Source organism: Lynx canadensis, chromosome B2, assembly GCF_007474595.2.
Source record: "Lynx canadensis isolate LIC74 chromosome B2, mLynCan4.pri.v2, whole genome shotgun sequence".
In the NCBI taxonomy this organism is placed as follows: domain Eukaryota; kingdom Metazoa; phylum Chordata; class Mammalia; order Carnivora; family Felidae; genus Lynx; species Lynx canadensis.
The window spans coordinates 130,229,145-130,250,715 of NC_044307.1; the positions used below are offsets into that span (position 1 = coordinate 130,229,145).

Below are 21,571 nucleotides of genomic sequence, written 5' to 3' on the forward strand. Positions count from 1 at the left end.
AGAAACGAGCAGTTGTTTAAATTGATTCTTCAGTATTTACCTCCAGTCTCTAAATAGCACGCTTACTTGTTAATTATCGATTGTTCAGTTTGACACATTGTCACTGAACTCACAGTTTGGAAATTGAAGATACAGCTTAGTTTTTCACCCTTTCTCTGACCCCTGCCAACCCCCCTCCATCACACATTTCCCAACTGTTCTCATCCTCCCAGCGTTCTTCCACTGTACTTTTGATTAGAACAGTATTCTGTGTAACTGTGTAAAAAGTTGATGATAGCTAAGCCTGTGGTAAACCATGATTACTTTTTCTTTCCTGCATGGCTTTTGCTTTCCTTACTGGTATTTTTGTTTGCTTGCTAAGGGTCCTGCATACTCATCCCTAAATCTTCCCCCAGTTATGTAAATCTCTTCTCGGCATGTTCAAACACTTGTTATTCTGTCAAGTTCATCTTGAAGAACTGTAGCCAAATTGGACTGTGGCTTCCTCTAAGCTTGCTGCCTGTTTCCCTGGATCTCTCTTCACATCAGGCTGGGGAGTCTTTCCACTTACGTCTGGTGTTGGACATTTAGATTCCTAGATCAACGTCTATTTTTTTCTGGGTCTATTTCCTTATTTAGACAGAGCACACAGGTAGCTTCTTGAGAAAAGCTCATGGGGCATGGTTTTTTTGAGACCTACTATATAAGGCATCTTTATTTTGTCTTTCTGCTTGCTCAGTAGCTTGGCTGGGTCGTAAGGCAGCGAGGCAAACTTACTGTAATATGTAAAAATATCCACTGCCACTTATAATTAATCACCATTAACATTTTCTCTTTATGTAGATTAGTTTTTTTCTCTTCAGCAAATAGCTTTGAATTAATTGCAAAAGACTTTCTTGAACAGTTGTCACACGAGAACTCAACTTTGACGTGCTCTTGTTATAGTCTAAAAAAATATTTTATGAAAGTTTAACGTTTTATAGCTGAATGGACTAATTTAAAAATATGTTTACTGAGGTAATAATGATATTTCACAGACTTGCCTGATTGTGAGAATCACTTAGTATGCTTGGGAAAAATACTCTCTTCTGGGCAACATATTCTAGAATAGCAAAATCCATCTTGGAGTGGGGTCTCAGAATCTGCATTTTTAGCAAGTATTCCAGAAGGCTCTTAATGTGAGAAACATCCTCTGGAGGTTAGCAGTGTCTTAAAAAGTGGCTTCAGATGAAGGCTTTCTCTTCATTAACAATGTGTGACTTCTCTTGACGTGAAGTAGAGGTTACAAAATGTCCAGTTCAAACACACTGAAGTTCTGTACCCAATGCCTTGATGAATTTGGTCATTAATATGTCCTATTCCTGAGCAAGTATTCCCATTGTCAAGGACAATTTTGGGAAAATCGCGTTGCCAGAAGTTTTTTTGCTCTTACATACATTTTGCTAATATTACAAACTGCAAAATAATTCATTTCCCACGAGAGTTGGGTTTGAGGTAAATACAGTTACATTCAAAGGGAAAGAAGCTATCTGTAGAATGACAATTGCTGTTTAAGGAAAGGACCCAGAATTTTGAGTCAGTTGCCTTTTTAGGAAGACACCTGTAAACTTCATTGGAGGTGGGTGTGTGCTAATTAAGGAGGAACCAAAGCGACAGAGCAGGGGCTGGATTAGAACAGGTGTTTAATAATGCGTGGGACGGACTGTAAGAAAGATTTTAGTCAAATATATTTTCTAAAAAGGAGGCCGAGACCTTTTCTCTTTTAGAAATGTGGGCAGCAAATCCTGAAAACTTCAAAAGGAAGCAATCATTTATTTAGAAATTCTTTTCATATGTTCCTTTTGGAAACGTTTGACTCTTTATTTTGCCTGTTTTTATTTCAGGGGTCTTTTTCCTTTCAACGATGTGCCTATTTTGCAGTACATTGCCCAGTGTGAAGTAAATTCCAGTCTTAATTGGGGTCTCTTACAGGCTTTTTCTGAAGGGTTTCTGAGCCTCCCCCGGGAAAGGCCACTGTTTGCCCAAGGTGTTCTGAGGAGGGCCTGCTGAGCATTGCCCTGGACCTTCCTTCCAGAATAAAAATGTTCTGACCACACAGCTGGGTAGCCCACAGCACTGAGAAGGACAACGTGACAGGATGATTCAGGATCGCAATTGCCGATTCCATCTATTTAAAGGGATTCTGTGTTTTTCAAAATTTCTTCTACATCTGTGAAGTTAACTTGTGCTGACCTGCCAGGCTGGAGGAGACAGCTGAGGATGGAAACTTGGAATAAGCCAGAACGAGTTAACTGAGCTCATGTTGAATGTTCTGTGTGCCTAACAGAGCAGTGTTTCATTTCCTCAAGTCTACTAAAATGGAATTATATACATATGTGCGCAACTAGTGTTCTGTCGCTTGGAAAGTACTTGGCTGCCAGTTTTTTAAAGAAAACATGAAAAGAATAAAATCAAACTGGAGATTTTTAAGAAGGATCTAGAACTGCTCACTTAAAAAAAAACCCAAGTCCCCTTTAGTCATCAGACCATGGAATGTCACAACACATGGACACCTCATTTTTCAAATGATGGTGTTTTAATTAATAAGGCCATTATAAAATGATCCTAGCAGAAGCCTTTAAAGAACTTTTCTTTTCCCCTCTGTTAGGCGGGGTGGGGTAGAGATGGGGTTGAAAGCTGTGTGACATTTTCACTCTACCTTCAGTGTACGAATAGACTCCGTAACAGATAAGAGGAAAAGTCTGTATTAGTTTGCTATGGCTACCATAACAAATTACTACAGACTGGGTTGGCTTCAACAACAGAATTTCATTTTCTCACAGTTCTGGAGTCTAAGAACTCACTTAGCACTTAGAAGTCCAAGGTCAAGGTTTGGATTCTTCTAAGGTCTCTCTCCTTGCCACTTTCTCCCGTATCCCCATATGGTCTGTGAACCCACACATCTATCCAGTCTTACTGTCTTACGAGGACACCGGTAATTGGATTAGGGTCCACACATATGACCTCATTTTTAAAGACCTTCTATCCAAATACAGTCACATTCTGAGGTACTTGGAACAAAGACTTCAATATTTGAATTTTGGGGGACAAAATTCAGCCATTGCAATTATCCTTCAAACAAGTTTACAAACTGAGATCCATTCACAGTGGCCCATAAACACATTGGATCCATTGTCTTTTTTCTGGTTTCTTCAATTGCACTTCTTAACAGACTATAGCTTCTTTCCTGCTCGTCAACGATGCTACATATTCGGTTAGACATGGCCTGAGTAAGAGGATGCATCGAAGGTGTTTTTGGCAACGGGAGCCAATCAATGTCACTAGGCAGTGCCACTTAGGAGATAAGGCATGGAATATAAAGAGTAAGTGGTAAAATTAGAAATAATCTATGTGAACACTGTGTTTCTGCCATACTTGTATAAGAAATAATTACCTTGTGAGTGGAGCACCAAATTGATTGAGTAATGCTAAGAAAAAAAAATGCTTATGAAGATGCTAATCCAGTGTGGTCAGCAACTATATAAGTACCACCTGACTAGTTTTTTATAATCTTCTTTGAGATCCCTGAATGTGAGGCACACTATTTAGAGAAATGCTTTATTCCCAAATGTCACTACATATATATTCCTCTTTTCTGTGTTTGATTTTTTTTCTTACTCTGTATGCTTTTATTCTTAGATGTGTTTGATATCCCGCAGAGTGACATGTTTCTTCACAAAAAGCTGCTAAAATAAGAAATAAAATGAATAGGGATGCTAAAGAAAGATAGTGTTAAAACACGTCAAAGTAAAGCCAGAGCAAGAATGTTCTTGCCAGAAAATGCAGCAGCCCCATTGAATCAGGTTGGTAATTCAAGGATGATTCACATGTGACTAAACACATTTATATTATGTCCCATACACTTTGCAAAGCACCTAGCCAGCTTTCAATAATGGCTTCCTATCTCTTGCTAAATTTCACAGGAAAGTCTTCACTGGGATGGACAGACTGGGTGGACTTATTCGTCTTGTCACAAGACATGAAGATAGTGCTTCAAAAACACACCCACTTCCTTGAGGTCCCAAATTCTTTTTTTTTTTTTTTTTTTTTTTTTTTTAATTTTTTTTTCAACGTTTATTTATTTTTGGGACAGAGAGAGACAGAGCATGAACGGGGAGGGGCAGAGAGAGAGGGAGACACAGAATCGGAAACAGGCTCCAGGCTCTGAGCTGCCAGCCCAGAGCCTGACGCGGGGCTCGAACTCCCGGACCGCGAGATCGTGACCTGGCTGAAGTCGGACGCTTAACCGACTGCGCCACCCAGGCGCCCAAGGTCCCAAATTCTTTAATTTACTTGGAACAGGTCCCTCGAGCCCTGTAAACACACCAGTAAGATGGGTGCGTCAGGATCCTACAAACCTAGATTCTCCCTTAAAAGGGTTTAAAACTCTCCAGTCACCTAAGAGATTACTGTGTTTAATTTTTTGGCCGCTTTTGGAGCAGGAGTTTCCTAAAAGTAAGTTAGACCTTGAGATGGCTGAGATATGAGGCATTCCTAAGAAGCTGCATGCCAGATCCAATAATCTTTTGGGCCCTGATCTGAATCTAAATGGTGACGGAGTAGGAGTTGGGATGTGCAGGAATTTTCAGTTAAACTCCACACCCATTGGTTGTGATCCTGTCACTTTGGTTTTGTTTTGTTTTGTTTTGTTTTGTTTTTCAACGTTTATTTATTTTTGGGACAGAGAGAGACAGAGCATGAACGGGGGAGGCAGAGAGAGAGGGAGACACAGAATCGGAAACAGGCTCCAGGCTCTGAGCCATCAGCCCAGAGCCTGACGCGGGGCTCGAACTCCCGGACCGCGAGATCGTGACCTGGCTGAAGTCAGACGCTTAACTGACTGAGCCACCCAGGCACCCCTCACTTTGGTTTTTTAACATAGTTAGCAGATCAGAATAGGCCAAACACTCATTCTAACAACGTTTACAAGTCACAGAGTAATGGTGTTCTTCCAAGTGAGAACATTTCAATGGGATTCAAGCTTGGCATTTCAGATTCAAAGCTCAGTATTCTAAGGTCTAAAGATGAAGGCTTACTATACACAATGGAAATAACTAATAAGGATTTAAGGAATAATGACTTATGGTGTTGGTAGTGCCATTCCTACGTTGTTTTCATTGCTGGGTATCTCGTCCCAGGGGCAAAAAAAAAAGCATAAGGTTCCTGTTAGATCGCAAAAAGGGGATGGTGCAGAATAAACAGAGGTCCCCTTGATTGTGATTTCTTAGCCAGACCAGTAGATGATGATTCTCAGTAAATATGAGTCCTTCAGGACTTAGGAACTATGTTGAATTTAAAGGTGGCCTTAACACTAAAGAATCTGAGGTTAACAGAGTCATGAAACGGAACTTTTTTTTCTCCTCAGATTTTGACATTAGGCATATTTGGAAACAGGAGTAAAACGCAACTTCCTGTGTTTGGCCACTATAGCAACACTTCTTAAACAGCACAGACTTAAAAAAAAAAAAAAAGTAAAGGCAACAACAATGTGTAGCTCAACTAGGTGTAGACAGTTCACTAAGTGAATTTTCAACATGGTTCAGTAAGGATTCACCAAGTAAACAACAGGTCTTTTGAATAAAATAGGTTCTTTTGTTTTAGTTTTTACTTTACTTTTTTATTTTTTGCAGGTACAAGCGTAAAAATAAACTGTGCAACTTCCCAGCTGGTGGGAAATAGAGCCAAATCCAGTTCTAGTGATTCTCCCAGTCTTGTAGGTGATGTCAACCTTCTGCTTTGTGACTCCCCCCAGGGCACTTCTGTGGGCTGATGGCAGTTTCCCTTGGGTGCATGCTGGTTCTCTGCAGCTCTCAGCAATTGTCCTGAGACCAGTGGAGAACACAGGTGGCTCTGTGCAGGAGTCCATTTTGTACAGGGTGTTTTTGTTTTTCTGGTGCCCTTTGGAAGACCTGGAAAATAGCTTTCAAAGACATTTCACTCTCCCAGTTGCTCCAAATTGTAAATAACCCACTTTCTATGATTTATTCTCCTCAAAACCTTTTAAGAGTCCCCTTTCCACTTGATTGTGTAGGAGGAGGAAAAAAAGTAGTGGAAGACATTCACCTTTCTTGAATATTGGTGACTCAGTATGACCCTTTGCGGGTATTTTTTCTGTTAACCCTAGCAACAACCCAAATGGTAAATTGTATTATCCCCTTCTATGGTTGAGGAAGAGACTATGAACAAGGTTGAATGACCTTGCCCAAGATTACCAGCTAGGAAATGGAAGAACAGATTATTAAATTCAAGTCTTTCTGAGCCAAGGCCCATGTTTTCTCTCAATGGTACTTACAGGTCTATGTTTATACTTAAAAGATTTCTTGTCTCTTCCTTCCTCCTTTTCTTCTTTCTTTCTTTCTTTCTTCTTCCTTCCCCTCCCTTCCTTCCTTCCTTCCCCCTTCCCCCCCCTTCTACCAGATACTAGAATGTCACCAGGGTGCCAAAAGCAAAGAGGAACAAAAGAAAACAGTGCTTCTCTGAGCTTTAATACAGAGCACGGAGAGAGCCATCATTTCCCCTTTGTGTTGCTCCCCTTAAGATACTGGGATAACAGGAGACATTTGATTCTCTTGAAAGGATGGTTGAAAGGTGAGATAGAGAGGTGGTATTTTCTGTTTAGAAGGAACAAAACCTTGCTGCTGCTGCTTGCCAGTCTTAAAAAATGATTCCTGGTCATTGAGCACATTACATTGTGTGGTCAGGTCTCTGCCACCACAACGCTGGGCTGCTGTGTGAAGGCCTTGTAGCTCTATCATTTGTGATGTAGTTAGTGAGGCAAACATCTGAAGTATCAATACAGGGCTAAACCTTCATAATGTTATATTTTGACAGAATTTGATCTCAGGTTAAAAATACGGCTTTAGAGTTTTCTGTGTGGTTTCATGTTTTCTAAGAGATTTAAATTCTCACATGGAATGCCCAAAAAGAATGGAAAAACAAATGCAGTTTGGACTTAGTGTCAGTATAGTGGGACAAGGTGCCTTTCCAGTTTCTTTACCATGAAACTAAATTGGCTTTGACTCTTCCAGTTAGGAGAAGAAAGTGAAGACTGAGGAAACATCTGAATTGCCTAACGTGTTTAGAGAGAAGGAAGAAGGAAATGTCAGTGTGGGGTGTGTGGAGGGGTAGCTCGTGAAAACATTAATTTTCGCCACTCGCTGCTATCTAAAAATACAAAATCTTCAAAGATTATTTCACGTATAAATCATTCCAACTGTTTTTTTTCAGTTGTTTGTCTTTGATGGATTGTCATTTTAAAATTACACAGTAAGCAGCAAGTAAGGCTTTGTTCACCTGAAAAATTTGTCAACAATGTCTGTACCATTCTTATGAGTGTTAATCATCCTTCCTGCTGGCTTGATATTTTCTCAATTTCAAACTTTAGTGTTTGTTTGTTATCTTTCAAAATATTTGGAGCTCTGCAGGAAGGCCCTGTTGGAAACAATTTCCTCTGTGTGAAAAATCTAAAGACCTGCTAAATAAATCATAGCCTAGTTAGTCCAGGCCTTGTACATTATTCAAACATTTGTCTATGACTTAGTTATTCATTCGTAAATATTTAGTAAGTACCTTCTGTGGCCTTGGGTACAGGGTGGGGGTCCCACCAGGATAAAACTCTTTTGGTGTCTGTCCTCATGGACTCATGATCTAGTAGGGAGCACTATTCCTTTTCTTCATATACTTGCTCCCTGAAGAGACCATCTTTTTTTTTTTTTTCCCCCTACTCGCTTAAGAACAACAACAATTAAAAGTTATTTTTATGGCTTCTGGAAAAGTTGATGAATTGCAACTAGCTACTTCTGAAGTTCGGTCATGGGCTTTTTTTTTTCCATCATTCTAGTACACATCGAACATTCCTTCAGGCCAGCATTGCAAATCTTAATAAAAATTAATCAGAGAAGAATTTTGGAATAAGCAGGTTGGCTTGATGGGGCCCTCACTGGATTCAGAGGCTTTCCTTGCGGCGTTGTACCCATCCCGCCAGAACAACTCGTTCTCGAGAATGCTTGCTTGCCACACATGGCGTTTTAAAGAAAGAAACCAAAATAGAACATCTTGTAAGTGGGAGATCCTTAGCGACTGTATGGGAGAAAAAATTAAAATCAGCCCTAAAGGCATCATTACTATAAAATTATTTTTTAAAAAAACAGCTAATGGAATTCTCTCCCCTCCCCCCTGCCCCCAATCCCTTCCTGTCTTTCTCTGTCTCTAGAGAATTAGGTGTACAAACTAAGGAATGTTAATCCGTTGCTTTTCAGTGACTTTTAAATGGTTTCCTGCCTAATTTGGACAGGGTATTTCTACCTTTTAAGCAACGTTATGAAACTAGACTAAATCTCCATAACCCTCAAACGGCCTTGCCTTGAATTTTAACACAGAATGTAGAGAGTATTTCATGCCATGCCTGTCCCAAGAACTAATGCTCACCTGCCACAGTCTGGGCCCCTCTAGCCACTTACACCCCCTGTGCTCTCACTGTGTGCCATATTTCTGTTTTGGAATAATGGTTACTTGAATAATGTCAGCCCATCTCATAGACTGTAGGCCTCCTGAGGGCAGAGTTGCAATCCATTTTGCTCACCATTACAGTCTCAGTGCACTACCTTGTCTGTAATAGTTGCTAAATACATTAATTGTGAATGGATGACTATATTCCACAATGCACAGAGTTTTTGACACCCTCATCTTTTTGGACCTCTCCTTCCTCCTTTTTTTTTTTTTTTTTTTGTCTGAAACCCACCTCTCCTTGGCAACACTTCCGTGGTAACTCTGTGTTGGAGGTTCTGCTCTCCCTCACCCCTCACCATTGACATTTGATCCACTCCCGACTGCCATTCCTGCCTGCCTGGCTTCCAGTAGTGCGTGTATTCTCACTTGAAGTGCGTGCTATCCTGTGGAGTTCCTCTTCACGTCTCTGGTACTGTCACATCCTGACTCCTAGCTCACTTCCTCACATCAAATGAGGGTCAGGCTCTCCTTCTCCACCTGGAGTCTCCTTATCCTGGATGAAGGAGAAGCCCATCCCCACGTGGCTAGTCAGCGTGCTCTTAGATTTCCACACTCTCTCCCTTTAGGCTCTTTCCCCCAGTCCATAAACATGCCAGAGTATCCCCCACACTTGGTGATTTTAAAACAAGTAAACTAAACTTTTTCTCAGTATAAGAGAAGTCCAAGGTTCTTCATTACGTACAGCCTACTGCCTTCTAAATGTAATCATTCTCTAAGAGTTTACCTCTGGCCCTCAACTGCCGCTTTTGTTTGGAAGACTCCCCCAGATAACTTCAACATCGACTTCCCGCTCGTGTGCCAATAATGTATTTCTGACTGTCTGCTGGCCATCTTCCCTTGAATGTCCTGCCAACACCTGAAGTTCATGGTGCCTGAACACAAGCCATAGGTCTTTCTCCAAGTCGCCTCTTGACATTCCACCACACCTCAGAGAGGTTCAAGCTGTAGAATTCTTCGTGACTTCTCCAGATAGTTCCCCTGTCCCTCACTTCTTTTTCCTCAATGTCCCTTGGATCCATTTATCATTTCTAATTCATTTTCACTGCTCTCCAAGTTCAGATGCCTGGTTGTTGCAGTCACCTCTTAACTGAACTACAAGGATATAAATCTGGGAGCCCTGGGGATTCTTTATGACGTAAGTTCTCCTCCCAGCAAGGCTGCCTGACACCGTATAAGCCTGTAGGTTTCATTTCTGCCTTGGGTAGATAGTCCAGAATTCTGCATGTGGCCACCGTTCTCTTCACAGATACCAGCCTTGGTGACTTGGTGTGACTGTTAGGAGACTGTTGGACTATAGACAGAGTTATCACATTATATGTAGATTTTTCAAGGCTCTTATTTCTTCACCAGCTTTTAACCTAAAGATATTGGCCCAAATTTAATGGGTTATTTTATTAATACTTCTGTTACATTCATTCACAATGGGAAATTTTTCATAATTTTGCTCAGGCAGGATTTAGCCGCTTACTTAATAATTAAGAAATTTCATTTGATTTGGTTTTATACCTTATACATAAGGTCTGCCAATTTCTCCCCTTAAATTTCATCCATTTTTAAGTTTTTTTTTTAACGTTTATTTATTTTTGAGACAGAGAGAGCACAGAGCATGAATGGGGGAGGGTCAGAGAGAGAGGGAGACACAGAATCCGAAACAGGCTCCAGGCTCTGAGCGTTCAGCACAGAGCCCGACGCGGGGCCCGAACTCACGGACCGTGAGATCATGACCTGAGCTGAAGTCGGACGCCTAACCGACTGAGCCACCCAGGCACCCCAAGTTTCGTCCTTTTTAAAAAAAAATTTTTTTTTTACATTTATTTGTTTTTGAGAAACAGAGTGAGACAAAGCGTGAGGGGGGAGGGGCAGAGAGAGAAGGAGACACAGAATCTGAAGCAGGCTCCAGGCTCTGAGCAAGCGGTTAGCACAGAGCCTGATGCGGGGCTTGAACCCACAAACTGTGAGATCAGGACCTGAGCCGAAGTCGGACGCTCAACCGACTGAGCCACCCAGGTGCCCCCCCTTAAGTTTCATCCTTATGCCTATGCTCAGCAAACCGAGTGGTCATTATCTTTAACATAGAGGAAGTGAAATTCTCTTGGTTGGTGGTTTGCCCACTGGAGCTGTGTCAACCTTTTCTTCATTTAACAAACACAGTATAATCTCCACACGCCATGACCTGCTCCCCACTCAGACTTGGGAGTTATAGGAGAGATTAGGGTAGGGGAAGGAAGGTAGAATGTTGATTGCTTCCTTTTTTCTTATTTTTCACTTCTGCAGCAGCATTCTTGCTGTTCCCAAGTAGAGCCATCAAATCTGTTCATAGTACTCTTTGCTTATTGTGATACCAGTGGTATTTGAAACTTGCAATGCATTTATTTTACAATAAAAGTGATTTTCCGTTTGCAAAGTGATCCTTGTTCTACTCAATCACGTTTCTTCAGGGCCCCAATACAAGTGATATTATTTAATCTGTTAAATATCCTGTAGCAAGTCTAGGGGATGTTGTGCATGTCAGAGCATGAGGATGTCATACAGCTGCACAAACATACTCATTCTTCAGGACTATCGGCCACAAGTTTAAGCTCTGAAATTCTTTGTCAGTGCTTGCAGACAGATGGAAGTCTTTAGCTTTTCCCCGTGGGGGTTTAAAATAATGGCTGCCTCCATTAGAAAAACAAGTTAAAAAACTGATGATATCAAATTCCTAAAACTAATACTATGATAAATAAGAATTACGGGCAATCAGAAGACCATAGTATCAGTGAAGAGCACACTCTGTCTGCAACCAGCATGAACTTACCGGGAAAGACATTGGGATTGTTTAAGAGACAAAACAGTACCTGCCGTCATCCTTTGGAATAGTCCAGGGAAGCAGTCAGAGGTAGAACTGAGTTGTTGTTCGTTAGGGTTTATGTCTTGCCTTCTCTTAAACTAGCTCTCCATTCCCACCTATGTCCCTCTGTTCCATTTTGTACAAAGGATACTCTTGGAGGCAAACTATTTCCTTTAAAGCCCAAACACCAGCTTTGTGACCTTGGACACATTGCTTGGTTCTCTCTGGGCTTTACCTTCCTTATTTATAAAGGGGGAATGCTAATAGCACCCGCTTCACAGGGTTGCGTTGACAGTTAATGAGGCAATATTCATAAAGCACTTAGAACTGGTCTTAATGTGGCCTGAAAGATCGATACGTTCAGCACAAATCAGTATGAAATCATAGCATTTTTCAAGTTGGAAAGGAGCCTAGAGATCATGTAATTTAGTCTCCTAATTTCAGCAATGAAATACTGGGGTGCCTGCCGAAGGTCACAGGGCTTGGGACCGAACCCTCTTCTTCACTTACAGTTAGTTAACCATTGCAGTTGGATCATTGAAACCCAGAACGTTAACTGAAATTTATTGTCTTTTCTAATTCTGCACTGTCTTTGCTTTTTGTTCTGCAAAAAGAGTCTTAATGGTCTTTTAGAGCTATCAGGAGGTGCTTCCGGCTCCCCAGTCATATTCCAAGGAGGACAGGATCATGGAGTGGGGACAAAGGCCTGGGTCAGGAATCACATGACCTAGATTATGTCTTTGCCATTAGTTAATGATTTGGAAAGCCACATAGTCTTCCTAGGTCTCAGTTTTTTCACACATAGGTTCTTAATATACATAGGATAACGTAGAACTCCTGTGTTAAACACAGCTGTAGTTCCCAGAACGAACACTGTTGTACTCAAGTGTTTCTGTGGATTGCATAGCTCAGAACTGCTGCATACCCTAATATGCAGAGTAAAATAAACACAAAGCTGTCATTATTTCCAGAAAATACACTGCTTCTCCACCTTTAATCTTGCATAGGGGATCTTCCAATTTAGCGGTTTCAGGTCCATCTCAAAAAGATAGATTAGCTTTCCCGCAGATCTGGTAAAGGAAAGGAGGTGCTATTTGCGTTTTCCACATAAAGAAATTAGTAATGATATCCTTTATACATAGAAGAGCTTTGCATAAAGCTCGTCGTTGTCAAGGGCTCTGTCGTCTTGGGTCTTGCTAAGATAGCACATTTCCATTTTGTGGCTAGATAGCTTTGCTTTGGATAGCTCATGTATTTAGATGAATGTCACAGACAAAGTTCAGTGAAAAAGGACAGACACGAAAGAGTAATGCTGCATAATTCCACTAAGTTGAAGTTCAAGAATAGATAACACCAATCGGTGGTAATAGGGGTTAAAACAGGGGTTATTTGGGGGATGGGAGAGGATGGGTATTGACTGGCAAGAAGCACAAGAAAGGTTTTCGGGTCTGGAAATGATTCTAGACTTTGATCTGGATGGTGACTGCTTATACAGATTCTTTTCCTGCCTGTATGTGTACCTAAAAATTATTTTGAAAGAGCTTCATAGTATTAATTTGAATGACTAATCTTACTCCAGGTCCCTTGACATAACATTATAGCTTCTGGAAATTGGCAAATACAGGGTCAAGTTATGAGAGCAGTCTTCCTCCAGGGGGATTAATATTCCTTCTTTTCCTCTATTGATAGCAGCATTTTTCACATTCTATTCTTTTTCTTTAAATATAATTTCTTGTTTACATTCTATTCTTTTTGCTCTAAATGGGTTTTAAAAGATGATGGCTAAATAATTTAAAAACTATTTTTAGCCATGATTACTACCTTAATGTTGATTATTTTTTTAAGCTGTCAGCCGATGAAAAGCAATTTTTTCCCCACACCAATCAAGATCTTTTCTAACTCTAAAATTGCATTATTCTATGATTTTAAGTAATGGTATATACATTGATATACAGAAAGTTCACTAATTCTCTAGTTCCTTTGTAAAAATGTTCACGTTTAACCATTTCACATGTTCAGACATGACCTTATAAGTTTGCTTTCGTTTTTTTCCCATAAAGACATATCATGGGTCTATTCTGAGCAGAGCGGAATGGCAATGAGAACGTTTTTCTTGGCTTTACTTTAAAAGGTCAGCCATCCTTGATTTGGTCAACTTTCAGGCCGTTCCCTCCTTGATTTCCACCAAAATGTCTACTGATCTTTTTGGTCCCCGGTCAAATCTCTTACTCCCTGTGAAACAGTCCCCCGTCACCTCAGTCAGCGTTTACTGCTCCCCTCTGGGCTCCCACATTTGGGCTCTGCTTCCTTGTTACACTGCCTCCCCACCTGCTGGCATCGCTGAGCACTCGTCACACCTGCTTCCCCAACCATCCTGCAGGCTCCATAAGGGTGAAAATCCTGTCTCACTGTGATCTCCCAGGACCTTACATGGTGGGTTCTATAGCCCCAGTTAAAGCAGGCCTTGCCATGCCGTGGTGAAGCGGGCTGTCTCTGCCTAAAATCCAAGCTCCGCCACCCACACAAGTGTGTCACGTGAGGAGGACACTTACTCATTATCATACCACACTGCCAAATACTGAGCTAGATATTTAGTCTCTGGGAATCTCACCTTTCTCATCTCCAAAATGGGACTAATAATAATCTCTGTCTCAGAGCTCTTGTGAGAATTAGCATGAGCAGGTGCAAGTAAAGTACTCAGCACAGTGCCTGGCACGCAGTAAATGCTCAGTGAATATTACTGATTATCAGTTAGTGCTTACTAATTCTTGCTTACAGGAGGGGATGAAACTCATGGCGGGTCAGTGGCTGGTTCTTGCGGGGTACCTGTTCATCAGCCCTTTCACACCGGCATGAGCCATGGGATTTCTGTTCCTGAGTTGTGCCGTTCGCTCTTGTCCCATCCCCAGGAGTGCAGGGGAAAAAATGGATAAGAAATACATCCTCGGTTGTCATGAAATAAGTTTCAGTTCTTTCAATCTACTTTGATTCCCAAATAAAATTCTATTATTGAAAACAGTTCAGCTTTAATGATTTAAAAAAAAGAACAAAGAACTTTTTATTCCGAGATTTGTCATTTTATGTTAGCAGTACATGATTCTAATCCCAGCATGGTGTGTGTGTGTGTGTGTGTGTGTGTGTGTGTGAATGAGAGAGAGAGAGAGAGAGTATTGGGGGTATGTTTGGATCTCCTCTCTCTGTATGGCCTCACAGTAAGTGGGAGTGGATACTTCCTGACACCATTTTTCAAGTCCCATTATCTACCCTTTTGAAAGATGTTGAGTATCAATTACCTTATTTGGGTCCATTGTGTGCTAAAAAAATGCTGAAATAGCAATTTAATGACCTGTAAATACCTCTTAGTGATAAAATACTAGGAATTGAAAATGATAAAAAGATTTTAAAGAGAAAGGGCAATCCTAAAGCATAGTAACTTCCAAATTCCTTTGTGCAGAAATTTTTACTGTTAGTAAAAGGCAGTACCCTCTAAGGTCTCCCTACAGCTGATATCCTCACCCTTAAGCAGCTCTTAAATCCTCATCCTCATGCACCTCCATGCTAGCTAATGCCACATTTATAAAAATGAATGCTTTATGGCACAAAAACAGACACACAGATCAGTGGAACAGAATAAAAAACCCAGAAATGGACTCACAACTATATGGTCAACTAATCTTCAACAAAGCAGGAAAAAAGACAGTCTCTTCAACAAATGGTGTCGGGAAAACTAGATGGCTACATGTGAAAGAATGAAATTGGACCACTTTCTTAGACCATACACAAAAGTAAATTCAAAATGGATGAAAGACCTAAATGTGAGACAAGAAACCACCAAAATCCTGGAGGAGAACACAAGCGGCATCCTCTTTGACCTTGGCCATAGACACTTCTTACGCAACACGTCTCCAGAGGCAAGAGAAACAAAAGCAAATGAACTACTGGGACTTCATCAAAATAAAAACCTTCTGCACAGTGAAGGAAACAATCAACAAAGTGAAAAGGCAACCCACGGAATGGGAGAAGATACTTGCAAATGACATATCTGATAAAGGGTCAGTATCCAAAATCTATAAAGAACTTATCAGACTCAACACCCAAAAAGCAAATAATCCAATGAAGAAATGGGCAGAAAACACAAATAGACACTTTTCCAAAGAAGACATCCACGTGGCTAACGGACACATAAAGATGCTCAACATCACTTATCATCAGGGAAATACAAATCAAAACCACAATGAGATACCATCTCACACCTGTCAGAATGGCTAAAATTAACAACTCAGGAAACAACAGATGTTGTCAAGGATGCAGAGAAAGGGGAACCCTCTTACACTGCTGGTGGGTGCAAGCTGGTGCGGCCACTCTGGAAAACAGTACGGAGGTTCCCCAAAATATTAAAAATAGGGGTGCCTGGGTAGCTCAGTCGGTTAAGCATCTAACTTCGGCTCAAGTCATGATCTCATGGCTCGTGAGTTCGAGCCCCATGTCGAGCTCTAGGCTTACAGATCAGAGCCTAGCGGCTGTTTCAATTCTGTCTCCTCTGTTTTTGCCCCTCTCTTACTTGCATGCATGCACGCACACATGCACTGTCTCTCTCAAAAATAAATTAACTTTTTTTAAGTTAAAAAAATGAATGCTTTATTTTAAAATAGTTTTAGGGGCACCTGGGTGACGCAGTCAGTTGGGCATTGACTCTTGATTTCGGCTCAGGTCATGATTTCGTGGTTCATGGGTTTGAGCCCCATGTTGGGCTTTGCATTGACAGTGGGAGCCTGCTTGGGATTCTCTGCCTCCTCTCTCTGCCCCTCCACTGTAAGCATGCTCTCTGAATGAATGAATGAATGAATGAATGAATACAACTTTAAAATAGTTTTAAATTTGTTGAAAAGTTGTAAAGATAGTGCAGAGAGAGAGAGAGTTCTCACATACCCCCCTACTTAATTTCTTCTGTTGTTCATCTCATGTGTCAGTTGAATAAATTTGTTACAACCATGGAACAGAGCATTGGTACATTACTGTTAACTGCCTATTTGATAAATTTCTGTTTAAATGAAAAATAAAACCTGCCTGTATTCTCTGAATTCTCAACAATTGGTAATGTGGAGAAGTCCTATTAGGTGTGAGCTCATTCGGTAGGAAAATAGACTTAGCTGTGCCATTTAAAATGTCTATGTTAGAACAGCTAATGACTGTATTTCACAATATTAAAATATTTAACGATCTAAAATATTTTGAAATATTTTAAAATGTTGATCTCAAGTGTGAAAAAGAAACTTCTGGTGAAGAACAGGATACTCTTCTTATCATGAAAGTTGATCCAAATTAGCCTTTAAAACAGTCAGGAAATTTAGACTTTCATCTGGGATTTGCCTAGCAATGTGTTCTCATCTACATGGAAATGCAAAATTCAATGGAACCAGCAGTATTCTGGGTGTTGGGAGGAGAGGAGAGTTTATGTTATGTGCATACTACTCAAAAGCAGTGAAAATCCCCTACACATTATGATTTAAGAGAAGTACAATGGCGGTGTGGCCAACTGTGGTGACATATGGTTTTTGATTGCAAATATGGTTTGCTCTACTAACCCAACAATTACAAAATTACAGGTGAATTTATTCAGTCAGAAAAAAAGATATGCATATGTGTGCACTGCTCTGGTCATTGGCACTGGCCCAGGCCCTTTCCAGAGTAGAGGTAAAGACTGGAACTGTAAATGCATAATAAAGAAAGATAACAGCAGTTAATTTCTTATGCAGCTATGAATTTAACATTAAGGCTTTAATTCTTCACTCACTCAATCTCTCCATCTGTTACCTAGAGAACTATGTAATTTTTGTTTTGTTTATTTTGTTTTCAGGAGAAAAAGTAGATTATTCTTCAAGGGTTTGGATCAAAAGCAGAATTTTTATGGAGTGTCAGGGAACTGGATATGTGGCTTGAAAGAAAATGGGAAGTGGATGTGTGTCTCTAGCCACAGAGACAGATTTGAGATTTAGACTCTCATTCCTATATCTGTGATAGTCAGCCCTTATATGTTTTGCAGCATTTAAATTGTTCAAAACTAAGCCCTTCAGCATAAAATCGCAAAAAAAGAAGAAACACCATACATTCAGTTCCTCCCTCGGCTTACCCCTTCTTTGAGGAAGTGAAGTAAAGAAGGATTTTACATTTTCACTCTGGCTTAGCTTCAGAATCAGTCTGTTTCATATTTCTTCCTGCCTATTGCACTTTGGCCAGTATGAGCAGGGTAAAGTAGGGTCAGGAAACATATGAAAGAGTCAGTCACTGCAGGATTTGCATTTCTACCTGAAATTAGGATAGATATTGCAGGAGGGAAGAATGGAGTTTATCATTCCATTTTTGGAAGAAGCCCATAAGGATTTAGGGGTTGGTGTATGTTGATTGTCTTTTTCATTCAGTTTAAGATTTTTCTTGTTCTGGTATGTCAAGTGATTTAAAAAAAAAAAAAACAAAAAAACTTTAAGTTTATTTTGAGAGACATAGAGAGTGAAGGAGTGGAGAAAGAGAGGGAGAGAGAGAATCTCAGGCAGGCTCTGTGCCTTTTTTTTTTTTATTGTCATAAATTCATTTTGGCTCCTTTAGAACTTCATATAAATGGAACCACACAGTATGTATTCTGTTGTGTTTGGCATTTTCTCAGCACAATGTTTTTGAGACAAATTCATCTTTTTGTATGAATGTATCAGTGGGTTTTTATCATTATTTTACTGCTGAGTGTTATTTCATTGCATGAACAGTACCATAATTTATCCATTCTGGGCTGTTTCCAGTTTTTTGTCATTAAAATTTAATGGTTGGAATAACATGAGCCATCATTGTCTTCCTTCTGTTTTGAACTTCCTGCAAGGCAACTTAGGGTTTTGGGCCTTTTTTCTGATTAATAAAATGATTAAGTCACTAAAGATACATTCTACCACACACAATACCCACCTTTCCATACATTTCTTATTGTTAGTGAAAATTACCAGTTTATTTGAAGCTGAAAACTTTTTTTTTAATGCAATAGGAGCAAAAGATAATTTTAGCACCATAAAAATTAGAATTTAGGGGCACCTGGGTGGCTCAGTCAGTTAAGTGTCCGACTTCAGTTTAGATCATAATCTCACAGTTTGTGAGTTTGAGCCCCGTGTTGGACTCTGTGCTGACAGCTGGGAGCCTGGAGCCTGCTTTGGATTCTGTGTCTCCCTCTCTCTTTCTGCCCCTCCTCTGCTCATGCTCTGTCTGTCTGTCTCTCTCTCAAAAATGAATAAAGTTAAAAAAAATTTTTTTAAATAGAATTTAGCTTCTTGGCAATAAGTTTTATTTTGTGAAGGAGAAACTATGGTTTTAACTACACCATAACTATAATATTCATTACTGAGACTGCCATACTAGCCTCTGGAGGAACATCCAATCTCAGGAATAGAATAAAACCTTGGATTGCGAGTAACTTGCTCTGCAAATGTTCTGCAAGACAAGGAAACATTTCTAATAAATTTTAACTTGAAAAACGAGCGATGTCTCGTAATACGAGTAGAATGTGACACTGGATGTCACATGATCCCAACTGAGCCAATGGTTCTTGAAATTCGCTTTGATATACAAGTGCTTCGGATTACAAGCATGTTTCTTTCTGGAATGAATTATGCTCGCAAACTAGGCTTTTACTACTTAGAATATTCTGTTCCTTCACAAAACATCGATGTAGTTGCTACAGATGAAATCAGCTGTGTTTTGCAGGCCTTTATTTGGCCCTAGCTAGTATGTAAGTCTCTTGCGTCGCTTCTATTTCTCCAAAATGATTATCTGAGGGGACGGTAATTTCTGATTGATTGATTTACTGACTGATATCAGGGGAGTTATGCCCTGGGAAGTGGGGCAAAATAAACTTTATGTGAGATTCCAGTTAAAGTGGCCATGCTTGCTATTAAAGTACAGGAAGAAACACATGATGTTGTTTCAACTTTTTATTACAGCTTTTCTCTGACTTTATTTTTCTTTATACAGTTGATGGACTCGACAAAGCTTCCATAGCAAACTCAGATGGCCCAACAGCAGGCTCCCAAACACCTCCCTTCAAGAGAAAGGGGAAACTCTCCACCATCGGTAAAATCTTTAAGCCTTGGAAATGGAGGAAAAAGAAGACCAGTGACAAATTCAGAGAAACCTCAGCAGGTATGAATATCATAACTTTGTTAAAAGATGAGTTGTTAAATCTTTGAAAAGATAACCAATTGTGTCGTATAAGGCTTTTTTCTCCCAGAAAAGAAAATCCATATTTGAAATGAAATTAGTTAATTTAAAGATGAAACAACCTAAAAGTTCTGATTTGCCTCCTTTTCCACTCATTGACTTTCAAATATATTCTTATTTTTAAATATACTTGTAAATTCATACAGAAAACTAGTGTGGAGGAAGGGAGAGGTGAAATAGAAAATTAGAAGCAGAAATGTTATTTGTCAACATTGTAGCTGCACACTATTGTCTATCTACTTAGTTCCAGCAGTACAATCCTGTTTGTTAACTTAAAAAACTTTCTAATGTCTTTTTTGAATGTATTTGTTCTGTGGGCAAAATCTAAATGGCTGTTTGAAGGAAAAAGGTTGCTCTATTTATTGTTAAATTTAAAATTTCCATCATGCCTTTAGGACAAGTAAATGGTTTCTTTCCTAAGGGAGTCATAACACTGCTGGTGTGAAAATTTATTATAATTATTTTGTGGATTTGTTATACTTTAAGAATTACGTTACTTAGCACCTTTCATGTTAAACATTATTTAACCTTCGTGTTAAAGCTTCATGTGGACTCATGGAAGAAATGGGCTTTAGATCTCGGGCCAGAATTAAGCCTAACTTAAACAGGTGTCCAGTATCAGTGGGATGATCTTTAAGGTAGAAAGCCATTTATCTCATGATAGAAGTTCAACTTTCTCTGTGCTTGTTGTCTAATACAGTCCCTTCATCAGAATTCCTCATTGCCCCAAGGTTAATATTGTCATTGTATGTGCAGGGTCACAGAGCATAGCTTACTGGTCTGTGCTGACATGAGAGTTGGCCTTTAGTTCTAGGGCAATGAAATAAAATAGAAAATACCTTAGGGGCCCTTGGCTGGCTCAGTCGTTAGAGTATGCAACTCTTGATGTCAGGGTTGTGCGTTTGAGTCCCATATTGGGTGTAGAGATTACTTAAAATCTTTAAAAAAAGAAAGAAAGAAAATACGTCAGATAGCACAAGGGTATGGAATTGGGACATTCCTAACAAAATTGTCTCTGATGCATTTGCAGCTATATAACTTCTTTGAGCACTTAATGTTTAAAAAGATATAAAGATACTGTATCTGGGATTCATGTCAAAGTAATCCTGGAGGTGGGGTGAGTATAGATGAAAGAAGACTGACCACAAGGTGGTAATTGTTTAAGCTCAGCGATGGGTAACATGGGGTTTATTATTCTCACCTCTCTACTTGGAGATATTGGAAATTTCTATAATGAAGATAGAAAAAAAGAGAGATTTGGTTTAGGGGCAATGAGATTAGCTTGGTTATTAAATTTTCTGTAGTTTCTAATTGACTTCTGGGATGAGGAGGCAGTGGCAAGTGGACAGAGTGCTGTGCTGAGTGAGGACACCTGGGTTCTGATATTGTCCTTGCCCCCTAGGGGCCATGTGACCTTGGGGAAGTCAGATCAGAGTTGAAGGAGTTGAATTCTAAAGTGCTTTCAGTTCCAGATTCTGTTGTCTCCTTCTAACCCCTGGCTGGATATCTTGTTCTCCCTTGTTCTTCAGTTTCGAATGGAACCATACTGGTCTTCTTAATTGTCCCCCTCTTGGATTTCCCTAAGCACTGAGAGAATATGGCTCTTCAGGCGACCATGGCTACCCAAGATGGGAGTGGGGCTCCAGGGAGTAGCAGTGAGAAGATACTGAGAAGGGAAGGTGAAAAGAAGTGTCTTCATTTGTGTAGCTTGCCCTTTACTTGAATCTAGGCTGCTAACTTCTCTCTCCCTAATGTAGAAAGGCAGCTACCAAGAAATTCTCCTTCACTTTTCTTTGTCATCCCTTTTTAATTATTTTAACAGTAGATAGTCTGTAACCCTGAATATTTAAGATTAGTCCTTTTAAACAGCATTAAGTATTTTATGTTATCCCATCTTTATTGAGGATAGCCTCCCATCTTTGTCTTCTGTTTTCTTTTCAGATTCACACAGGATTTTATAGA

The 21,571-nt window shown here is 40.0% G+C and overlaps 1 protein-coding gene across 4 annotated transcripts in view; it reads left to right on the top strand.

Annotated features, from left to right (window-relative positions):
• Positions 1-21,571, top strand: part of PHACTR2 (phosphatase and actin regulator 2) — a 135,746-nt gene that overhangs the window by 11,365 nt on the left and 102,810 nt on the right. For all 4 annotated transcript variants that reach the window (XM_030316499.2, XM_030316500.1, XM_030316501.1 and 1 more), the window contains exon 2: positions 19,364-19,531. In XM_030316499.2, coding sequence (XP_030172359.1) covers positions 19,364-19,531 — 168 coding nt within the window. The remainder of the gene's footprint in view (positions 1-19,363; positions 19,532-21,571) is intronic.